This window comes from Pseudorasbora parva, chromosome 16 (assembly GCF_024679245.1).
Source record: "Pseudorasbora parva isolate DD20220531a chromosome 16, ASM2467924v1, whole genome shotgun sequence".
NCBI lineage: Eukaryota > Metazoa > Chordata > Actinopteri > Cypriniformes > Gobionidae > Pseudorasbora > Pseudorasbora parva.
In genome coordinates, this window is record NC_090187.1 from 44279648 (window position 1) to 44301073 (window position 21426).

The 21426-nt window shown below is 42.3% G+C and overlaps 1 protein-coding gene across 5 annotated transcripts in view; it reads left to right on the forward strand.

Moving 5' to 3' along the window:
• celf6 (CUGBP Elav-like family member 6) overlaps positions 1-21426 on the forward strand; it is a 205232-nt gene that overhangs the window by 134998 nt on the left and 48808 nt on the right. For 4 of the 5 annotated variants that reach the window (XR_010898411.1, XM_067419157.1, XM_067419155.1 and 1 more), the window contains exons 11-12: positions 2624-2767; positions 4263-4407. Coding sequence is in view for 4 of the 5 variants with exons in the window: in XM_067419157.1 (XP_067275258.1) it covers positions 2624-2767; positions 4263-4390 (272 nt within the window). In the remaining variant the exon portion in view is untranslated. Of the gene's footprint in view, positions 1-2623; positions 2768-4262; positions 4408-9692; positions 11880-21426 lie in introns of those variants that run through there. The other variant, XM_067419154.1, reaches the window with a different exon arrangement.

Here is a 21426-nt window from a genome sequence, read left to right on the forward strand (position 1 = left end):
GGAATGAGTTAGGAAGACGTTGGGAAATGAGTTAGGAAGACATTGGGAATGAGTTAGGAAGACATTGGGAATGAGTTAGGAAGATGTTGGGAATGAGTTAGGAAGACATTGGGAATGAGTTAGGAAGACTTTGGGAATGAGTTAGGAAGACATTGGGAATGAGTTAGGAAGACATTGGGAATGAGTTGGGAAGACATTGGGAATGAGTTAGGAAGACGTTGGGAATGAGTTAGGAAGACATTGGGAAATGAGTTAGGAAGATATTGGGAATGAGTTAGGAAGACATTGGGAATGAGTTGGGAAGACATTGGGAATGAGTTGGGAAGACATTGGGAATGAGTTAGGAAGACGTTGGGAATAAGTTAGGAAGACGTTGGGAATGAGTTAGGAAGACATTGGGAATGAGTTAGGAAGACATTGGGAATGAGTTAGGAAGACATTGGGAATGAGTTATGAAGACATTGGGAATGAGTTAGGAAGACATTGGGAATGAGTTGGGAAGACATTGGGAATGAGTTAGGAAGACGTTGGGAATGAGTTAGGAAGACGTTGGGAATGATTTGGGAAGATGTTGGGAATTTCTTGGGAAGACATTGGGAATGAGTTAGGAAGACGTTGGGAATGAGTTAGGAAGACATTGGGAATGAGTTAGGAAGACATTGGGAATGAGTTAGGAAGACATTGGGAATGAGTTAGGAAGACATTGGGAATGAGTTAGGAAGATGTTGGGAATGAGTTAGGAAGACATTGGGAATGAGTTAGGAAGACGTTGGGAATGAGTTAGGAAGACATTGGGAATGAGTTAGGAAGACATTGGGAATGAGTTGGGAAGACATTGGGAATGAGTTAGGAAGACGTTGGGAATGAGTTAGGAAGACATTGGGAAATGAGTTAGGAAGATATTGGGAATGAGTTAGGAAGACATTGGGAATGAGTTGGGAAGACATTGGGAATGAGTTGGGAAGACATTGGGAATGAGTTAGGAAGACGTTGGGAATAAGTTAGGAAGACGTTGGGAATGAGTTAGGAAGACATTGGGAATGAGTTAGGAAGACGTTGGGAATGAGTGAGGAAGACATTGGGAATGAGTTAGGAAGACGTTGGGAATGAGTTAGGAAGACGTTGGGAATGAGTTAGGAAGACGTTGGGAATGAGTTAGGAAGACATTGGGAAATGAGTTAGGAAGACATTGGGAATGAGTTAGGAAGATGTTGGGAATGAGTTGGGAAGACATTGGGAATGAGTTAGGAAGACGTTGGGAATGAGTTAGGAAGACATTGGGAATGAGTTAGGAAGACGTTGGGAATGAGTTAGGAAGACATTGGGAATGAGTTAGGAAGACATTGGGAATGAGTTGGGAAGACATTGGGAATGAGTTAGGAAGACGTTGGGAATGAGTTAGGAAGACATTGGGAAATGAGTTAGGAAGACATTGGGAATGAGTTAGGAAGACATTGGGAATGAGTTGGGAAGACATTGGGAATGAGTTAGGAAGACATTGGGAATGAGTTGGGAAGACATTGGGAATGCGTTAGGAAGACGTTGGGAATGAGTTAGGAAGACATTGGGAATGAGTTAGGAAGACGTTGGGAATGAGTTAGGAAGACATTGGGAATGAGTTAGGAAGACATTGGGAATGAGTTGGGAAGACATTGGGAATGAGTTGGGAAGACATTGGGAATGAGTTAGGAAGACGTTGGGAATAAGTTAGGAAGACGTTGGGAATGAGTTAGGAAGACATTGGGAATGAGTTAGGAAGACGTTGGGAATGAGTGAGGAAGACATTGGGAATGAGTTAGGAAGACGTTGGGTATGAGTTAGGAAGACGTTGGGAATGATTTGGGAAGATGTTGGGAATTTCTTGGGAAGACGTTGGGAATGAGTTAGGAAGATGTTGGGAATGTCATGGGAATGAGTTGTGAAGGTTTTTTATTCTGTTTTTATTTTATTATATTTTAATTAGTTTTGTCTTGTTTTCATTTATTAGATATAATTAATATTAATTTGATTTTATTATAATTTTATTTGTTGTATTATGTTTTATTTGATTTAAAAATATTTTATTATTTATTATTTTTATTTATTTTTATTATTTATGTTTTGTCTGTTTGTTGATTTATGTGATTTTAATATTTTTATTTTATTAATAATGTTTGTTTATTTTATTTTATTTTAATATTTTTCTCAGGTTAGTTTTGTGTTATCTTTAGTTTTATTTGATTTGATTTTTATTTTATGTTTTGTCTTTTATTTGCAATGATTTTATTATTAAATTTGATATTTTAGTATAGTTTTGTCTCTGTCGTGCCGTCCTGCCGAGCTCCAGGTGTTTATTCAGTTTTCCCAAACGCCACAACACCCTGAATGACTTTGAATCCCACATCCATGTTTAATCAAATCTCCGTTTAACAAAGACGACAGCGTCTGAAACAGAGCAGATCAGACATACAGATCCTCCTCTGAATATGGGTACGGGGCTGGGTACGGGGCTGTGTGAAATGTAATTTGCGTGACTTGATCTCTCTCTCTCTCTCTCTCTCTCTCTCTCTCTCTCTCTCTCTCTCTCTCTCTCTCTCTCTCTCTCTCTCTCTCCTCTCTCTCTCTCTCTCTCTCTCTCTCTCAGGACCGGAGGGCTGTAACCTCTTTATTTACCACCTGCCGCAGGAGTTCGGAGACGCGGAGCTCATGCAAATGTTCCTTCCCTTCGGCAACGTCATCTCCGCCAAAGTCTTCGTGGACCGGGCCACCAATCAGAGCAAGTGTTTCGGTGAGTTACCCATGATGCTCTTGCGATCCCACTTCACTCAGCACAATTAGTTCATCCCGTGCCTTTATTTCCCGCGTCTGCACTAATCAAGTTGCCATTAACGCCGGAGAAGTGGCGTCACGGCCGAACGCTTTTCCCGCCGGTTATGAGAGTCTGCTCACTCATTCCTGGCATTTTCCTCCCGACTCGTGCTTTACCGGAGCTTCACGAGTTCACACTTACATCAAATTAAATAGAGTAAAGATTTTGTGCGTCTCTTTCTGCATCTTTACATTTAAAGTTGATTTAAAAAAAGAAAAGAAAAGAAAAAAGAAAGCGCAGTTAAACGAGATAAAGACGCTGCTCAGGTAGGAAATGAAATCAGCTCTCTTTCATCAGCTTCCCCAGACATATTCTCCTCATCACTTCATCATGTCAGCAGAACCACGTCTCGGTCTCCGTGTGTGTGTGTGTGTGGGGGGGGGGGGGGGGGGGGGGTTGTGTGAGTGTGTGTGTGTGTGTGTGTGTGTGTCTGAGTGAGTGTGTGAGTGAGTGACTGAGTGAGTGTGTGTCTGAGTGTGTGTCTGAGTGAGTGAGTGAGTGAATGAGTGAGTGTGTGAGTGAGTGACTAACTGAGTGAGTGTGTGTGTGAGTGTGTGAGTGACTGACTGAGGGACTGAGTGAGTGAGAGAGTGAGTGAGTGTGTGTGTGAGTGTTTGTGTGAGTGTGTGTGTGTGTGTGTGTGTGTGTGTGTGTGTGTGTGTGTGTGTGTGTGTGTGTGTGAGTGAGTGACTGAGTGAGTGAGTGAGTGTGTGAGTGTGTGTGTGAGTGAGTGACTGAGTGACTGAGTGAGTGTGTGTGTGTGTGTGTGTGTGTGTGTGTGTGTGTGTGTGTGTGTGTGTGTGTGTGTGTGTGTGTGTGTGTGTGTGTGTGTGTGTGTGTCTGAGTGAGTGTGTGAGTGAGTGACTGAGTGAGTGTGTGTCTGAGTGTGTGTCTGAGTGAGTGAGTGAGTGAATGAGTGAGTGTGTGAGTGAGTGACTAACTGAGTGAGTGTGTGTGTGAGTGTGTGAGTGACTGACTGAGGGACTGAGTGAGTGAGAGAGTGAGTGAGTGTGTGTGTGAGTGTTTGTGTGAGTGTGTGTGTGTGTGTGTGTGTGTGTGTGTGTGTGTGTGTGTGTGTGTGTGTGTGTGTGAGTGAGTGACTGAGTGAGTGAGTGAGTGTGTGAGTGTGTGTGTGAGTGAGTGACTGAGTGACTGAGTGAGTGTGTGTGTGTGTGTGTGTGTGTGTGTGTGTGTGTGTGTGTGTGTGTGTGTGTGTGTGTGTGTGTGTGTGTGTGTGTGTGTGTGTGTGTGTGTGTGTGTGTGTCTGATGGGTAGGTTTTGGGGCAGTGTAAGGGGATAGAAAATACGATTTGTACAGTATAAAAACCATTACGACTATGGAATGTCCCCACATTTCACAAAAACAAACGTATGTGTGTGTGTGTGTATGTGTGTGTGTGTGTGTGTGTGTCAGGTTTCGTCAGCTTCGATAACCCGTCCAGCGCTCAGGCGGCCATCCAGGCCATGAACGGCTTTCAGATCGGCATGAAGAGGCTCAAAGTTCAGCTGAAGAGGCCGAAGGACGCCAACCGGCCGTACTGACCCTCAGCTCATCACAGGTCAGACGTCAGATATAAAGTGTGTATAATGTGTGTTAAAGGACAGCGAGGAGCTAAGATCTGAGAACTAAACGCATTCATGTCGTCACAGACTAGGGCTGTGCAATATATCGAAATTATCGAAATATCGTAAATATCGCAGAGGCACACAATATCTGAATGATTTTAATAAGCTACTTCCACATTGCGAAGAGTGTTTGTTTTAGGTCGACACAGAGCGGAGAATAAACTGGGCACACGACTTATGAGACTTGCTGGACGTTAAAAAGAGTTATTAAACGCAATAATTTCCGAAAAACAATAACTTGCAGTCTCACACTGTCTGATAAACACACACACAACGAAACGTGAACGATTAATGTTTGCTAAAACGCTTCTGGTCACTTTCAGAAGTTGTGGCGATGCTTTCTTTTCCCAGAGAGAATGTGAAACACAAATGGTTTCACTCTCAGTTTTTAAATAAATGTTTTAATATAATTTAAATAGATTTTACACACTAATTGCAATATCGTATCGCATATCGGATATGGCATTATTTAACAAGATATCGCATTTTTCTTCAATATCGCACAGCCCTATCACAGACCCATCTGATCTGAGTTCAGAATGATCTTTAAAGGGTTAGTTCAGCCAGTAATGTAAACTCTGTGATTAATTCCTCCTGTGGTTGGCCAGCCGTCAGACCTCCGCTCATCTTCACACACAGATGAAGATATTAGTGTTGAAATCTGATGGCTCAGAAGCAGTGGCGTAACTTTGTTTTAAAAAGTGGGTGGGACATAAATTGCGTATCCTATGCACACAAAAAACTGCATACTATATGCACGCCAAAGCTCATTTTGACGTATGAGGGGCGCTAATACGTCAAAATGAGCTTTGGCGTGCATATGGTAACGACATGCTAACGATATAATATGCACTATATGGCGTATTAAAGGGATCCACTGGTGTTGAGACTTGTATGGCTTAATATAACATAAATGATGTCTCTTACTGAATTATGTAGTAGAAAACCCATGAAAGATCTACGTTATTTTAAAAATCGATTTTATATTTGGACCATGGGCGGCGCCATTTTGTTTGCGTTCTAGGTTGATGACGTAGAGTGGTTGAACTCCTCAATCAGCTGGCGTTACCCGTAGCTATTTTTACCACAACACAACTCGAAAATTGTTTCAGAGTTAAACAAAACCAATGAATTGCTTTGTAATTGTACTTAAAACACACTCAAACATACATGTGCACACAAACTCACCTACACAAGTCACAAACAGATCGGCGGGCGCGCACACACACACCTGACAGACTGCTGTCTCAATCGAGATGTTGGGCTGCTCAGTCTCCACGACAGGGGCTGAATCTGAAATCGACCCCCTATACCCTGAAATAGGGCATTATTTGAAGGGACGGCCATTTGTAGTGTTGTCCGACACCATAGGGACATGTTCGAGTGCAGTCATTCAGTCTCACGTTCACCGCAATAACGAGTGTACAGCCGATTTACACACAACAGCTGTCCGACTTCACGCACTCGATCGTCTTCATTCACTCCTTCAAGTTGTATTAGTGAACAAAAGTAGCGAAAGTAATTTGTGTCTTAAAAGTGAAAGTTTAAAGATTGAGGTTAATTCACTGAGCTTGTGCTCAAACTTTACTGCACAAACAATTCCATGCATCATCACCAAAACATCCTGCCTCTCTTCCTCACGTTACCTTATCCCATCATCCTACCTAGATATTTCCCTCTGCTGGATACATTAGGCATTACAGTTCATCTACTGCATATCAACAGTCTATCTATGATATCAACACAGGGAATAGTGATTGAGGGTTATGTATGCGCGCACGCAGTGCGTGTGTGTGTGTGTTCGCGCCGATCTGTTGGGGTGTGTGTGTGTTCGCACCGATCTGTTGGGGTGTGTGTGTGTTCGCGCCGATCTGTTGGGGTGTGTGTGAGTCTGTGTGAGCGAGAGAGTTTGTGTGCACATGTATGTTTGGGTGCGTGAAGTCGGACAGCTGTTGTGTGTAAATCGGCTGTACACTCGTTATTGCGGTGAACGTGAGACTGAATGACTGCACTCGAACATGTCCCTATGGTGTCGGACAACACTACAAATGGCCGTCCCTTCAAATAATGCCCTATTTCAGGGTATAGGGGGTCGATTTCAGATTCAGCCCCTGTCGTGGAGACTGAGCAGCCCAACATCTCGATTGAGACAGCAGTCTGTCAGGTGTGTGTGCGCGCGCCCGCCGATCTGTTTGTGACTTGTGTAGGTGAGTTTGTGTGCACATGTATGTTTGAGTGTGTTTTAAGTACAATTACAAAGGAATTCATTGGTTTTGTTTAACTCTGAAACAATTTTCGAGTTGCGTTGTGGTAAAAATAGCTACGGGTAATGCCAGCTGATTGAGGAGTTCAACCACTCTACGTCATCAACCTAGAACGCAAACAAAATGGCGCCGCCCATGGTCCAAATATAAAATCGATTTTTTAAATAACGTAGATCTTTCATGGGTTTTCTACTACATAATTCAGTAAGAGACATCATTTATGTTATATTAAGCCATACAAGTCTCAACACCAGGGGATCCCTTTAAGGGTGGTAGCATTGCTGATACAATGTTATATCAGATGTAAAATATGTGCAATAACAATAGCAGAAAAATTAGTATTAAGATGTCCGGAAATCAATTAAATAGTTCATTTATTGATATAGATGTCGTTTAATTATTGCATCTAAACACAATATAGCGTTGTGCCAAGATTTTTCACGTGAATAAAGGCGTATAGATTTGCACACTTTGCTTATAATCCCTGGTCTAGTCTGTTAAACGTGTCAGAAGTTCTCGTTTCTAATCTGCCCTCGTAGCCTATTTTCTCTCTCATCAAAACCGAATACCATCAGTACATCAAGAGCAGGAACAGTTTGTGTGCATTTTGTTTCGCGATCTGACCGGAACAAATAGAAAGTCTCTGCAACGGCGTTAAGCGTTAGATTAAAGCGCTCGTCTGTGTGAAGACTGCAGGAGCCGCGAGAGAAATCTGCAGCACTGATAACAACGACAACGAGCGCCTGGTCGCCTCTTATTTAACAAACGAACAAAATTATACTCTTCTAGTTAACCAGAGATATTTTGTTTGTATTAGTTTGGTTCATCCGTGAAGCAAGATGTTTTAAAAAAGTGGTGGGGACATGTCCCATCCGTCCCACCCGTAAATTACGCCTATGCTCAGAAAGGCCTTCATTGACACCAATGTCATTTCCTCTCTCAAGACCCATAAAGGCACTAAAGACGTCGTTACAAAGCCCATCTCACTACAGCGGCTCTACAATCATTGATGAAGAGATGGGAATAGTTTGTGCGCAAAAAAACGAAATAACGACTTATATAGCAGTGGGCTGATTTCAGAACAAAGCTTCGAACCGTTATGAGTCAGTGAATCGATTCATGATTCGGATCGCGTGTCAAACTGCGGAAATCACGTTGATGATTCGACTTTGGTGATTTGATTCATGAATCGATTCACTGATTCATAACGGTTCGAGTATTTGAGTATTGTTATTCTTTATTTGAGATATTTGTACTGGAAAATAATCAGGTATCGAGGAGTAGCACCACTTTTGGAGACAAATAGAGACACATTTTCTCCATTTTCTTTTTCCCATTTTCTCCTATATTTTCTTTTGTCCATTGTTTTATTCTTTAATTATTTTGATTTATTTCATTTTATAATGTCCAATCTTTTATTTTATTTTATTTTATTTCATTTGATCAATTTTTATTGACCATTGTATTATTTTGTTATTTTATTTATTTGGTCCATAGTTTTATTCTTCACTTATTTTATTTTATTTAATAGTCTCTAGTCTTTTTTGTGTTAAAATATTTTTATAATATCAGGTTTTGCTAAAAAGACACACATTTTCTCCTCACTTTCTTTTCTTTCCTTTTATAATGTCGAATCTTTGTCGTGCAATAATCATGTTTTCCTATATATTTTATTTATTTATTTTATAAAATTGTATTATCCATTATATTATTTTATTTTATTTATTTTGTCCAAAGTTCTTTTCTTCCCTTATTTTTTTTCATAGTGTCTAGTTTTTTGTGTTATAATATATTTATAATAGCAGGTTTTATTAAAAGGACACATTTTCTCCTCATTTTATTATTTTTTTATACATATTTTTTTTTCATAATGTCCAGTCTTTGTCGTGCAATAATATCAGAATTTCCCATTTTATTTTATTTAATTTTTATTTAATTTTTACTATTTATGTAATTATTTTAATTTGGACAGTCTTTGTCGTGCCGTTATATCAGATTCTCCGCTCCATTGCCTCTCATGTGCGTGTTCTTCCTCATAAACTCACAATTTCTGTTTTTTATGTTGCACTGAATAAACAGTCACCCAGGTTTGGAACGACATGAGTGTGTGACTATTAAAGTCTCATCCACCTGTTTGTGTCCATCCCGGAGTGTGTGCGTGCGTGCGTGCGTGCGTGCGTGCGTGCGTGTGTGAGAGATGGGTAGGTTTGGGGGCAGGGGCAGTGTGTGTGTGTGTGTGTGTGTGTGTGTGTGTGTGTGTGGGTAGGTTTAGGGGCAGTGTGTGTTTGTGTGTGTGTGTGTGATGGGTAGGTTTAAGGGCAGTGTGCGTGTGCGTGTGTGTGTGTGTGTGTGTGTGTGTGTGTGTGTGTGTGTGTGTGTGTGTGTGTGTGTGTGTGTGATGGGTATCTTTAGGGGCAGTGTTAGGGGATAGTAAATACGGTTTGTACAGTATAAAAACCATTACACCTATGGAATGTCCCCATATGTCACAAAAACAAGTGTGTGTGTGTGTGTGTGTGTGTGTGTGTGTGTGTGTGTGTGTGTGTGTGTGTGTGTGTGTGTGTGTGTGTGTGTGTGTGTGTGTGTGTGTGTGAAATGAAACCGCGCATCTGCACACATCAGTCACGCAGAACATCCAGGAGTAATATTGAAATAGTATTTTGCAGTTTAATATTCGCATACACTAGTATATATTCAGCTTCAGTCTGGAGCTCTGCGCTAAGATCAACACAGAAGCGAATGAACGCAGCTGCGCGGACAGAATATATTGCTACCGAAGTACCGGCACTTGTGACATCCCTAGAATGATCATAAAATAAGCTTCATTTTCTTCGTGCGTTATGATTTCTTGATGGAATATGAGTAGATGAAGTTTTCCCAGGACAGTCTGTAGTGTAAATGATCTTCCATCTGCTTCTCTTCTTCATCTCTTCTTCTCTCTTTCTCTCTGTCAGGATGAAGGACTACAACAACTTATTTCCACAAGTCAAAAGACTTTTGCTCCGCTACATATCACAGGAGGCGAGCGATCGCTGGATTTTCTGGGAAAATCACTGAGAGCTGGAAAAACTGGAACACAAAATAATTTTTTGCAAACTTTCTTCTTTCTTTTTTTTGCTTCAGCATTTGCAGGATGCTTTTTTGCATTTTGCAGAGACCAACTTTTTTGCTGCTGTTTTTTTTAGACAAGATTAAGAAGAAAAAAAAACCTTTATGAACACGTTATGCTCAAAGCATGCATATATACAAACGCACACACAGATGCACATCTCCTGAGATGTCCGGAAAACTCTCGCCTTTACATGCACACATGCAGATATACAAAACTGTTTTGAAATCCTCATGTAAATGCATTGATCTCTACACACACACACACACACACACACACACACACACACACACACACACACACACACCAGCCTGCTGCCATTTTGGTTTTCGTGCCTACACTGGTTTCGCGTGATCTGCGCTCTGGAAGAGAATCCAGGAATATCTACATGCGTCATTCCTTAGAAAATAGGGACCAAAGGACTACATGCTTTTTAAAAGTATATAAATATATATATATTTAAAAATCACACAAACTCTTACCTTGTAGCTGCGAGTAAAATGATTACTAATGTTAACAGTAGAAGAACGTAAATCTGTAAAAAAAAGACGGTCACGTGACTGGTTTGCTCTGGTAGCCGTTTCTTGCACCGAGACGTAGATTAGAAAAGTAGAATATAGGAGTAGAGTTGCTCATTTTTCATGTTTTCTATTTATTTTTATTAGAGAAGATAATACTTGAACTTGTAAAGAAGGGAAGGAAAATGTACAAATGAAAACAAACTCTTTCCTTGGCCGCTGGATAGTACCGTTCATCATGTTGTGCTCTTTCTCCATTCCGCCATTTTGGAAGAAGACGAGCGACCAAAATGGACGAAGAAACGTGTGGAAGTCTGTCTGACCCAGAAGCCTTTGTGTTCGAGCGACAATCCACAGTCAGATGATCGGACGCATGTTTTTTTTGGACTTTAAGGACACTAAGCGGAGGAAGACGAGGAGGGTCGATAGCTACTGAAACTGCCAAATGAACCGAAGCTACGCGAAAGGAAACACTGATGTTTTTGATACCCCTTCACTCTTAATGAACTGTTTATTGGTCTGTCGAAGCTTCTCAAAGCACCAAACACACATCGATCATCATTAGCAGCATATAATACCTTCATTTCATCAGCGAATCATCTCAACTCATCATATCATTCAAATGTTCTTCGTAAAAGTATCTAAACATTCTTAAATCAAGATGACGGAATATATTAAGTTTATGCTTAAAGTGCTCCATTATGCTAATATGACCTATATAATATAATATCAAAGTGCAGATCAAAAAAGTCTCCAAAAAGAAAGAAGCGATTCTTAACTGAAACGAGTCGTCAGTAATTCCAATCTGTTACAAACCGACGTAACAATGTAGCTAATTTGTATAACACCCGCCTCTTGTCCTCATTGGCTGCTCAGCGTCTCTTAGCCCCGCCCCCTCACTAACTGTAGTCGTTTGGAAGAGTTTGGTTTGTGTTGTTCATGTGGAGGAGACGCCGTTTTCCCTCGTTTCACTAAATCATGTGCGCAATATAATAATTTGTTCCATTGTTTTACTAAATCGTGTGCGCAATATAATAATTTGTTCCATTGTTTCACTAAATCATGTGCGCAATATAATATTTTGTTCCATTGTTTCACTAAATCGTGTGCGCAATATAATAATTTGTTCCATTGTTTCACTAAATCATGTGCGCAATATAATATTTTGTTCCATTGTTTCACTAAATCGTGTGCGCAATATAATAATTTGTTCCATTGTTTTATTAAATCGTGTGCGCAATATAATAATTTGTTCCCTTGTTTCACTAAATCATGTGCGCAATATAATAATTTGTTCCATTGTTTTATTAAATCGTGTGCGCAATATAATAATTTGTTCCCTTGTTTCACTAAATCATGTGCGCAATATAATAATTTGTTCCATTGTTTCACTAAATCGTGTGTGCAATATAATAATTTGTTTCATAGTTTTACTAAATCATGTCCACAATATAATAATTTGTTCCATTGTTTTACTAAATCGTGTGCGCAATATAATAATTTGTTCCATTGTTTCACTAAATTGTGTGCGCAATATAATATTTTGTTCCATTGTTTCACTAAATCGTGTGCGCAATATAATATTTTGTTCCATTGTTTCACTAAATTGTGTGCGCAATATAATATTTTGTTCCATTGTTTCACTAAATCGTGTGCGCAATATAATATTTTGTTCCATTGTTTCACTAAATCATGTGCACAATATAATATTTTTTCCTTCATTTCACTAAATCGTTTGCGCGATATAATAATTTGTTCCATCGTTTCATTAAATTTTGTGCGTGATATAATAATTTGTTCCATTGTTTCAATAAATCGTGTGCGCAATATAATAATTTGTTCAATTGTTTTACTAAAGTGTGCACGCAATATAATTTGTTCCCTCTTTCACTAAATTGTGTGCGCGATATAAAAAAAAATTCCCTCGTTTTTGATACGGTAAAACCCACGCCATCGTTATGTTCGTATCACCTGTCAAGAGCTGAGATTCAGATATGATTATGAGCGCTTGCTTTCTGACCAATCACAGCAGAGCAGCTCTCAGAGAGGCGGGGCTTAGAGAATCTTCAAATTAACCGTTTCGGACTGATTGAGAAATGAGATGACGTGTCATGTATCTTAGTGTTTTTTGATCATGGATGCATGTGAACCTGTTGTAAGAGTCTCCAAGACAACACTGGGACTTTTTTAAATATTGTATAACGGGGGCACTTTAAAATAAGGAAAAAATCTTGTTTTCCCTTTGAATTAAGTGATGTTTTAGTGCAGTTTCTCAGCCGGTTGATGATGATCAGGCCTTAAAAACGTCAGTTATTTACCTCAAGATTTGATCTTTCTCCCTCATCCGTGTGGAGATATTAAGAAATCAACACTATCTTCATTCTTCCATCTCAAAGTTGGTCTTTCTGTGAGTTCATAAACGTTTCTCAATGGGCAGGTCTTTATCTAGTCATGTGCGACTTAGATTGAGGAGAGAAATCTGGGTGTCGACGACCAAACCTGACCTCGTAACCTTCATGCCAGCAAATGAGACGTTGCTTTTATCCTTTAAAAAGGACGTTCCCTCTAGGATCCCAAAGGACCAAAACCATGCAATTGTGCCACGCTGCCTGCCCTCGAGCGCTGATATCAGTCTGTCCGTCTTTATACAGATATGACGAGGTAACGGCCTGCCCATGTGCGTCTCATTTGGTCACTCTAGAATCATTTTGCTGCATGATGCTGAATGTTTTTTTGTCTGACCGTATAGTTTTATTTCCTCTATCCTATGCTGATGAAGCCGCTTGCTGGAAAACATTTCTTAATCATAACAATTTGCACTAGTTATAGTCAAAAACCTGCCAATGTGTTTCATGCGAGGGAGAAACTCGTGGATTTATCATGACCTGTCCTTCGTGAAACTGAAGCAAAAGCTTTAGATTCATTTTTAAGAGGAGGTTTAAGAAGTGCCAAATGAAATTTCACAAAAAACAAAAAACAAAAAAAATGCTAATATGCATTTTATTTTCCAGTGAAAATATGTAAACATTCTTAAATCAAGATGCATTCACTAGAGAAGCAGAATTATTAAAGAGATTAAGTCAAAATAAGTATTTGTTCTCTCGTTTTACTAAATCATAATAATTAATCTGTTGTTTTAGTTGAATCAAAATGAGGGAATGAATTAGTACATGTCCATGATTTACTAAATCAAGTGAACTGATGATTATATTGCACGTACAGTTTAATAAAACGAAGAAAAAAAAAGTCGGTAACACTTTACGGGTGCACTAATATGAATTAATTCATGCTTAATTAATGCACAGATAATCAGGAGTTAATGTATTAATAATGGTGAACTAACCCATTTATTAATTATTATTGCATCAGCAACTGAAGATTCTACATCATCAATAGATTAAATAAAATGTGAATTGCTATTAGTTAAATGTATTAATTCCTTAATAACATATTATATTAACCAATAATATAAATGAATGTGTTAATTACCACAACGGGCCGTGCATTTCAGCTTCCAGTCGTCTGCTTTAATTAATCATCAGCTAATGATTTATAAAGGTATCATTATGTTCTGACTTTACTTGTTGAGGCACATCATTATTAACTAATTCAAAATTAATTCAAAACACAAAACCATAATTACATATTACTTAATAAGTTAGTTAATAGTCATGTGCCTCAACAAGTAAAGTCAGAACATAATGATACCTTTATAAATCATTAGCTGATGATTAATTAAAGCAGACGACTGGAAGCTGAAATGCACGGCTTTGACCCGTTGTGGTAATTAACACATTCATTTATATTATTAGTTAATATAAAATGTTATTAAGGAATTAATACATAATAACAATTTACATATTATTTAATCTATTAAGCATGTCAAATCTTCATTAGTTGCTGATAATCATTAATAAATGGGTTAGTTCTTTATGAGTCTTACATTAACTCATGATTATCTGTGCATTAGTTAAGCATGAATTAATGCATATTAGTGCACCCGTATTGTAAAGTGTTACCAAAAAGTCTTAAAAATTGTGGGCATGATATATATATATATTTTTTGTCCGCATGTCATGTGCAGGGCTTAAAACAAGAACAAATGTGTGTCTGTGTGGTGAAAAAAGTGATGTTTATTTTTGACCCCATTAGCAGATATTTGTTCTTGTTTTGTTTTTGCATCTTATGAATGTTTAAATGCTTCTACTGGAAAGCAGACAGAGTAAGAATACAGTAAATGCACCGTTTTCATTTTGCTGAAACGCCTGCTTGTGTTCAACGAAGCACAGATTATTCTGAAGCACTGAAATAGTTTGTTAAAGCACAGTACATATCATCCGTCTCGTTTCACACTGCTCGTGTCTCCTAGAGTAAGGATGCGGTTTTAGAGAGAGGTTAAAGTGCCATATATCTGTCGGACATGCTAAACGCATCAGTGTTAAATCAACACGCTGTTCCTCTGAGGAGTTAGAGCTGGAGATTGAGTTCGCTGGAAGGTGAAGGGCTTGTGAAAGTGCACACTGCAAAAAATGCTTTTCTTACGTAGTGTTTTTGTCCTGTTTTAAGTCCAAATATCTAAAAATTCTTACATTAAGAAGCATTTACTACATAAGCAAAAGTTTTTGTCTTGTTTTAGGGGAAAAATAACTCAAAATGAAGAGAGTTTTTGCTTAAAATAATCAAAATAATCTTCCAATGGGAAAAATAATCTTGTTATCTGTTTGAATTAAGATTATTTTTCTTACCTCATTAGCAGATTATTTTCCTTATTTTAAGCAAAAACTCTCTTCATTGTGAGATTTTTTTTCCACTAGGCCAGTGTTATATATTTTGTTCAGTTGAGTACCTACAATATCCCAAATGTTTCCAACTATTTGTAAATTGTGAGAAAATTGCTATTTGAACTGAGGACCGGGACGTGTCAGCATAGCGTTTGAGGGAGTCGCCTGTCAATCTCGTTATATCTGCGCTACCCTCGGTTTGGGCTTTTATTTGGCAGGAGCGCTTTACTCTTAGCAGTGTGAACAAGTGAACGCACGGAGGAACGTCAACATCATTTTCAACACACTTAAATGTATCTAATATGATAAACAGAGCTGCATTACCTCATAATCATAACCGGAAGAGCGGATCAGTGCAGGCGCCCGGCGACTGTGTCCCGTCCCGTCATAATAAAAGTCCCGATGGTCACGAGCCGTGTGTTTGTGTAACCAATCGCTCCAGCAGCCGTGCTCAGCTCCTCAACACTCGCTCCTGCTCTGCTTCACTACAGTAACGTTAATAACCAATCGCTCCAGCGGCCGTGCTCAGCTCCTCAACACTCGCTCCTGCTCTGCTTCACTACAGTAACGTTAATAACCAATCGCTCCAGCGGCCGTGCTCAGCTCCACAACACTCGCTCCTGCTCTGCTTCACTACAGTAACGTTAATAACCAATCGCTCCAGCGGCCGTGCTCAGCTCCTCAACACTCGGTCCTGCTCTGCTTCACTGCAGTAACATTAATAACCAATCGCTCCAGCGGCCGTGCTCAGCTCCTCAACACTCGGTCCTGCTCTGCTTCACTACAGTAACGTTAATAACCAATCGCTCCAGCGGCCGTGCTCAGCTCCTCAACACTCGCTCCTGCTCTGCTTCACTACAGTAACATTAATAACCAATCGCTCCAGCGGCCGTGCTCAGCTCCTCAACACTCGCTCCTGCTCTGCTTCACTACAGTAACATTAATAACCAATCGCTCCAGCGGCCGTGCTCAGCTCCTCAACACTCGGTCCTGCTCTGCTTCACTACAGTAACGTTAATAACCAATCGCTCCAGCGGCCGTGCTCAGCTCCTCAACACTCGCTCCTGCTCTGCTTCACTACAGTAACATTAATAACCAATCGCTCCAGCGGCCGTGCTCAGCTCCTCAACACTCGGCCCTGCTCTGCTTCACTACAGTAACGTTAATAACCAATCGCTCCAGCAGCCGTGCTCAGCTCCTCAACACTCGGTCCTGCTCTGCTTCACTACAGTAACGTTAATAACCAATCGCTCCAGCAGCCGTGCTCAGCTCCTCAACACTCGCTCCTGCTCTGCTTCACTACAGTAACGTTAATAACCAATCGCTCCAGCGGCCGTGCTCAGCTCCTCAACACTCGCTCCTGCTCTGCTTCACTACAGTAACGTTAATAACCAATCGCTCCAGCGGCCGTGCTCAGCTCCTCAACACTCGGTCCTGCTCTGCTTCACTACAGTAACGTTAATAACCAATCGCTCCAGCGGCCGTGCTCAGCTCCTCAACACTCGGTCCTGCTCTGCTTCACTACAGTAACGTTAATAACCAATCGCTCCAGCGGCCGTGCTCAGCTCCTCAACACTCGGTCCTGCTCTGCTTCACTACAGTAACGTTAATAACCAATCGCTCCAGCGGCCGTGCTCAGCTCCTCAACACTCGCTCCTGCTCTGCTTCACTACAGTAAGGTTAATAACCAATCGCTCCAGCGGCCGTGCTCAGCTCCTCAACACTCGGTCCTGCTCTGCTTCACTACAGTAACGTTAATAACCAATCGCTCCAGCGGCCGTGCTCAGCTCCTCAACACTCGGTCCTGCTCTGCTTCACTACAGTAACGTTAATAACCAATCGCTCCAGCGGCCGTGCTCAGCTCCTCAACACTCGCTCCTGCTCTGCTTCACTACAGTAACATTAATAACCAATCGCTCTAGCGGCCGTGCTCAGCTCCTCAACACTCGGTCCTGCTCTGCTTCACTACAGTAACGCTAATAACCAATCGCTCCAGCGGCCGTGCTCAGCTCCTCAACACTCGCTCCTGCTCTGCTTCACTACAGTAACGTTAATAACCAATCGCTCCAGCAGCCGTGCTCAGCTCCTCAACACTCACTCCTGCTCTGCTTCACTACAGTAACGTTAATAACCAATCGCTCCAGCGGCCGTGCTCAGCTCCTCAACACTCGCTCCTGCTCTGCTTCACTACAGTAACATTAATAACCAATCGCTCCAGCGGCCGTGCTCAGCTCCTCAACACTCGCTCCTGCTCTGCTTCACTACAGTAACATTAATAACCAATCGCTCTAGCGGCCGTGCTCAGCTCCTCAACACTCGCTCCTGCTCTGCTTCACTACAGTAACGTTAATAACCAATCGCTCCAGCGGCCGTGCTCAGCTCCTCAACACTCGCTCCTGCTCTGCTTCACTACAGTAACGTTAATAACCAATCGCTCCAGCGGCCGTGCTCAGCTCCTCAACACTCGGTCCTGCTCTGCTTCACTACAGTAACGTTAATAACCAATCGCTCCAGCGGCCGTGCTCAGCTCCTCAACACTCGGTCCTGCTCTGCTTCACTACAGTAACGTTAATAACCAATCGCTCCAGCAGCCGTGCTCAGCTCCTCAACACTCCGTTAATAACCAATCGCTCCAGCAGCCGTGCTCAGCTCCTCAACACTCCGTTAATAACCAATCGCTCCAGCAGCCGTGCTCAGAAACAAGACAAAAATACTAAGTAAGAAAAGCATAAACGCCCTCAGAATCAGGAGGATTTATTTTCTCTGTCTCAGTGCCAACGCTGTTACAAGTGAAGAACACTAAACCTATGAGGTCCAGTTCATCAGTATCGAGTGTGTGTTTGTGTGTCGCTTCGGTTCAATCGTATTTCTGTCATTAAGAGGCCGCGAGAGAGCAACACTACAACAAATGCTCTTCTTACTCAGTAATTTTGTCTTGTTTTTAGTCTAAATATCAAAATATTCTTAAAACAAGATGCATTTACTAGATAAGTAACATGATATTTTTGCTTGTTTCCGTCTCAAACAGAAATAAGATTATTTTTCTCACCCCATTGGCAGATCATTTTGCCTGTTTTAAGCAAAAAGTCACTTCATTTTGATTTTTTTCTCCTAGAAAATAAGCAAAAATATCTTATATCATATTACTTATCTAGTAAATGCATCTTGATTTAAGAATATTTAGATATTTAGACTAAAAACAAGACAAAATAACTAAATAAGAAGAACATTTTTTGCAGTGCAGAAACGCTCCATTTCCAGCGGATGCCCGCAGGGCTCTATCGTCCCCGAAAATAGCTGATTGTCAAGAGAAGGAAGTCAAATGTAATTGACTAAAAGTCAAGAAATAATTAAAGGAACCTTATTAGACAGGGGGAAAATGAATGCTCCTTGTGTAATAGTTTTACATTTGTGAAAGGAGAGCGTTTGGGAAAGCATGCAGACACAGAGCCTGAAAGGCCACAGATCTTTATCCTCTCAGGGCATCAGTGTCGATGATGTCATGGTTAGTGGATCCTCTCGGGGCATCAGTGTCGATGATGTCATAGTTTGTGGATCCTCTCGGGGCATCAGTGTCGATGATGTCATAGTTTGTGGATCCTCTCGGGGCATCAGTGTCGATGATGTCATGGTTTGTGGATCCTCTCAGGGCATCAGTGTCGATGATGTCATAGTTTGTGGATCCTCTCGGGGCATCAGTGTCGATGATGTCATGGTTAGTGGATCCTCTCGGGGCATCAGTGTCGATGATGTCATAGTTTGTGGATCCTCTCGGGGCATCAGTGTCGATGATGTCATGGTTAGTGGATCCTCTCGGGGCATCAGTGTCGATGATGTCATAGTTTGTGGATCCTCTCGGGGCATCAGTGTCGATGATGTCATGGTTTGTGGATCCTCTCGGGGCATCAGTGTCAATGATGTCATGGTTTGTGGATCCTCTCAGGGCATCAGTGTCGATGATGTCATGGTTTGTGGATCCTCTCGGGGCATCAGTGTCGATGATGTCATGGTTTGTGGATCCTCTCGGGGCATCAGTGTCGATGATGTCATGGTTTGTGGATCCTCTCGGGGCATCAGTGTCGATGATGTCATGGTTTGTGGATCCCCTCGGGGCATCAGTGTCGATGATGTCATGGTTTGTGGATCCTCTCAGGGCATCAGTGTCGATGATGTCATGGTTTGTGGATCCTCTCGGGGCATCAGTGTCGATGATGTCATGGTTTGTGGATCCTCTCGGGGCATCAGTGTCGATGATGTCATGGTTTGTGGATCCGCTCAGGGCATCAGTGTCGATGATGTCATGGTTTGTGGATCCTCTCGGGGCATCAGTGTCGATGATGTCATGGTTTGTGGATCCTCTCGGGGCATCAGTGTCGATGATGTCATGGTTTGTGGATCCGCTCAGGGCATCAGTGTCGATGATGTCATGGTTTGTGGATCCTCTCGGGGCATCAGTGTCGATGATGTCATGGTTTGTGGATCCGCTCAGGGCATCAATGTCGATGATGTCATGGTTAGTGGATCCTCTCGGATCTCGCCGTTGTTTCTCAGCGTTTGAGGCATCAGAGAGCACGGTTTGAAGCCGCCTGATAATGTTCAATCATGTCTGAGGATAACGTTACCATTCAAAGCAAAAAAAGGCAATTGTTTTTTATTCTTTCATGTTTTAGAAATCAAGATAGATAGCAAACACGAGAGACTTTGCTCCGTTAGCTTAGCTTCGTCCAGCGTGGTGTTAATGTAGGCGGAATAGATCTCAGCACAGGGTGGGGTTAGGGTGAAGGGGCGGGCTGTTTTTTCAGGGCGGGGTTATGGGAGGGGCTGTTTTATCAGGGCGAGGCTAGGGGCGGGCATTTTTTATCATATGGGGTTAGAGGTGGGGCTGTTTTATCAGGGTGTGGTTAGGGGCGGGGCTGTTTATCAGGGTGGGGTTAGGGGTGGAGCTGTTTTATCAGGGTGGGGTTAGGGGTGGAGCTGTTTTATCAGGGTGGGGTTAGGGGCGGGGCTGTTTTATCAGGGTGGGGTTAGGGGCGGTGCTGTTTTATCAGGGTGGGGTTAGGGGCGGGGCTGTTTTATCAAGGTGGGGTTAGAGGTGGGGCTGTTTTATCAGGGCGGGGTTAGAGGCGGGGCTTTTATATCAGGGTGTGGTTAGGGGCGGGGCTGTTTTATCATGGTGGGGTTAGGGGCAGGGCTGTTTTATCAGGGTGGGGTTAGGGTGAAGGGGCAGGGCTGCTTATCAGGTTGGGGTTAGGGTGAAGGGGCGAGCTGTTTTTTCAGGGCGGGGTTATGGGAGGGGCTGTTTTATCAGGGCGAGGCTAGGGGCGGGCATTTTTTATCATATGGGGTTAGAGGTGGGGCTGTTTTATCAGGGTGTGGTTAGGGGCGGGGCTGTTTATCAGGGTGGGGTTAGGGGTGGAGCTGTTTTATCAGGGTGGGGTTAGGGGTGGAGCTGTTTTATCAGGGTGGGGTTAGGGGCGGGGCTGTTTTATCAGGGTGGGGTTAGGGGCGGTGCTGTTTTATCAGGGTGGGGTTAGGGGCGGGGCTGTTTTATCAAGGTGGGGTTAGAGGTGGGGCTGTTTTATCAGGGCGGGGTTAGAGGCGGGGCTTTTATATCAGGGTGTGGTTAGGGGCGGGGCTGTTTTATCATGGTGGGGTTAGGGGCAGGGCTGTTTTATCAGGGTGGGGTTAGGGTGAAGGGGCAGGGCTGCTTATCAGGTTGGGGTTAGGGTGAAGGGGCGAGCTGTTTTTTCAGTGCGGGGTTATGGGCAGGGCTGTTATATCAGGGCGAGGCTAGGGGTGAGGGCGGGGCTGTTTTATCAGGGTGGGGTTAGGGGCGGGGCTGTTTTATCAGGGTGTGGTTAGGGGCAGGGCTGTTTTATCAGGATGGGGTTAGGGGCAGGGCTGTTTTATCATGGTGGGGTAAGGGGCGGGGCTGTTATATCAGGGTGGGGTTAGGGGCAGGGCTGTTTTATCAGGGTGGGGTTAGGGGTGGGGATGTTTTATCAGGGTGTGGTTAGGGGCGGGGCTGTTTTATCAGGGTGTGGTAGGGGCGGGTCTGTTTTATCAGGGTGTGGTTAGGGGCGGGTGTGTTTTATCAGGGCAGGGTTAGGGGCGGGCTGTTTTGTCAGGGTGTGGTTAGGGGCGGGTCTGTTTTATCAGGGCAGGGTTAGGGGCGGGGCTGTTTTTATCAGGGCAGGGCTGGTTTATTGGGGTGTGGCTATGATTAAGGGACAGGGCTTTTGATTAGGACGGGCATTGGGTAACTTTCAACTTTGCTTCC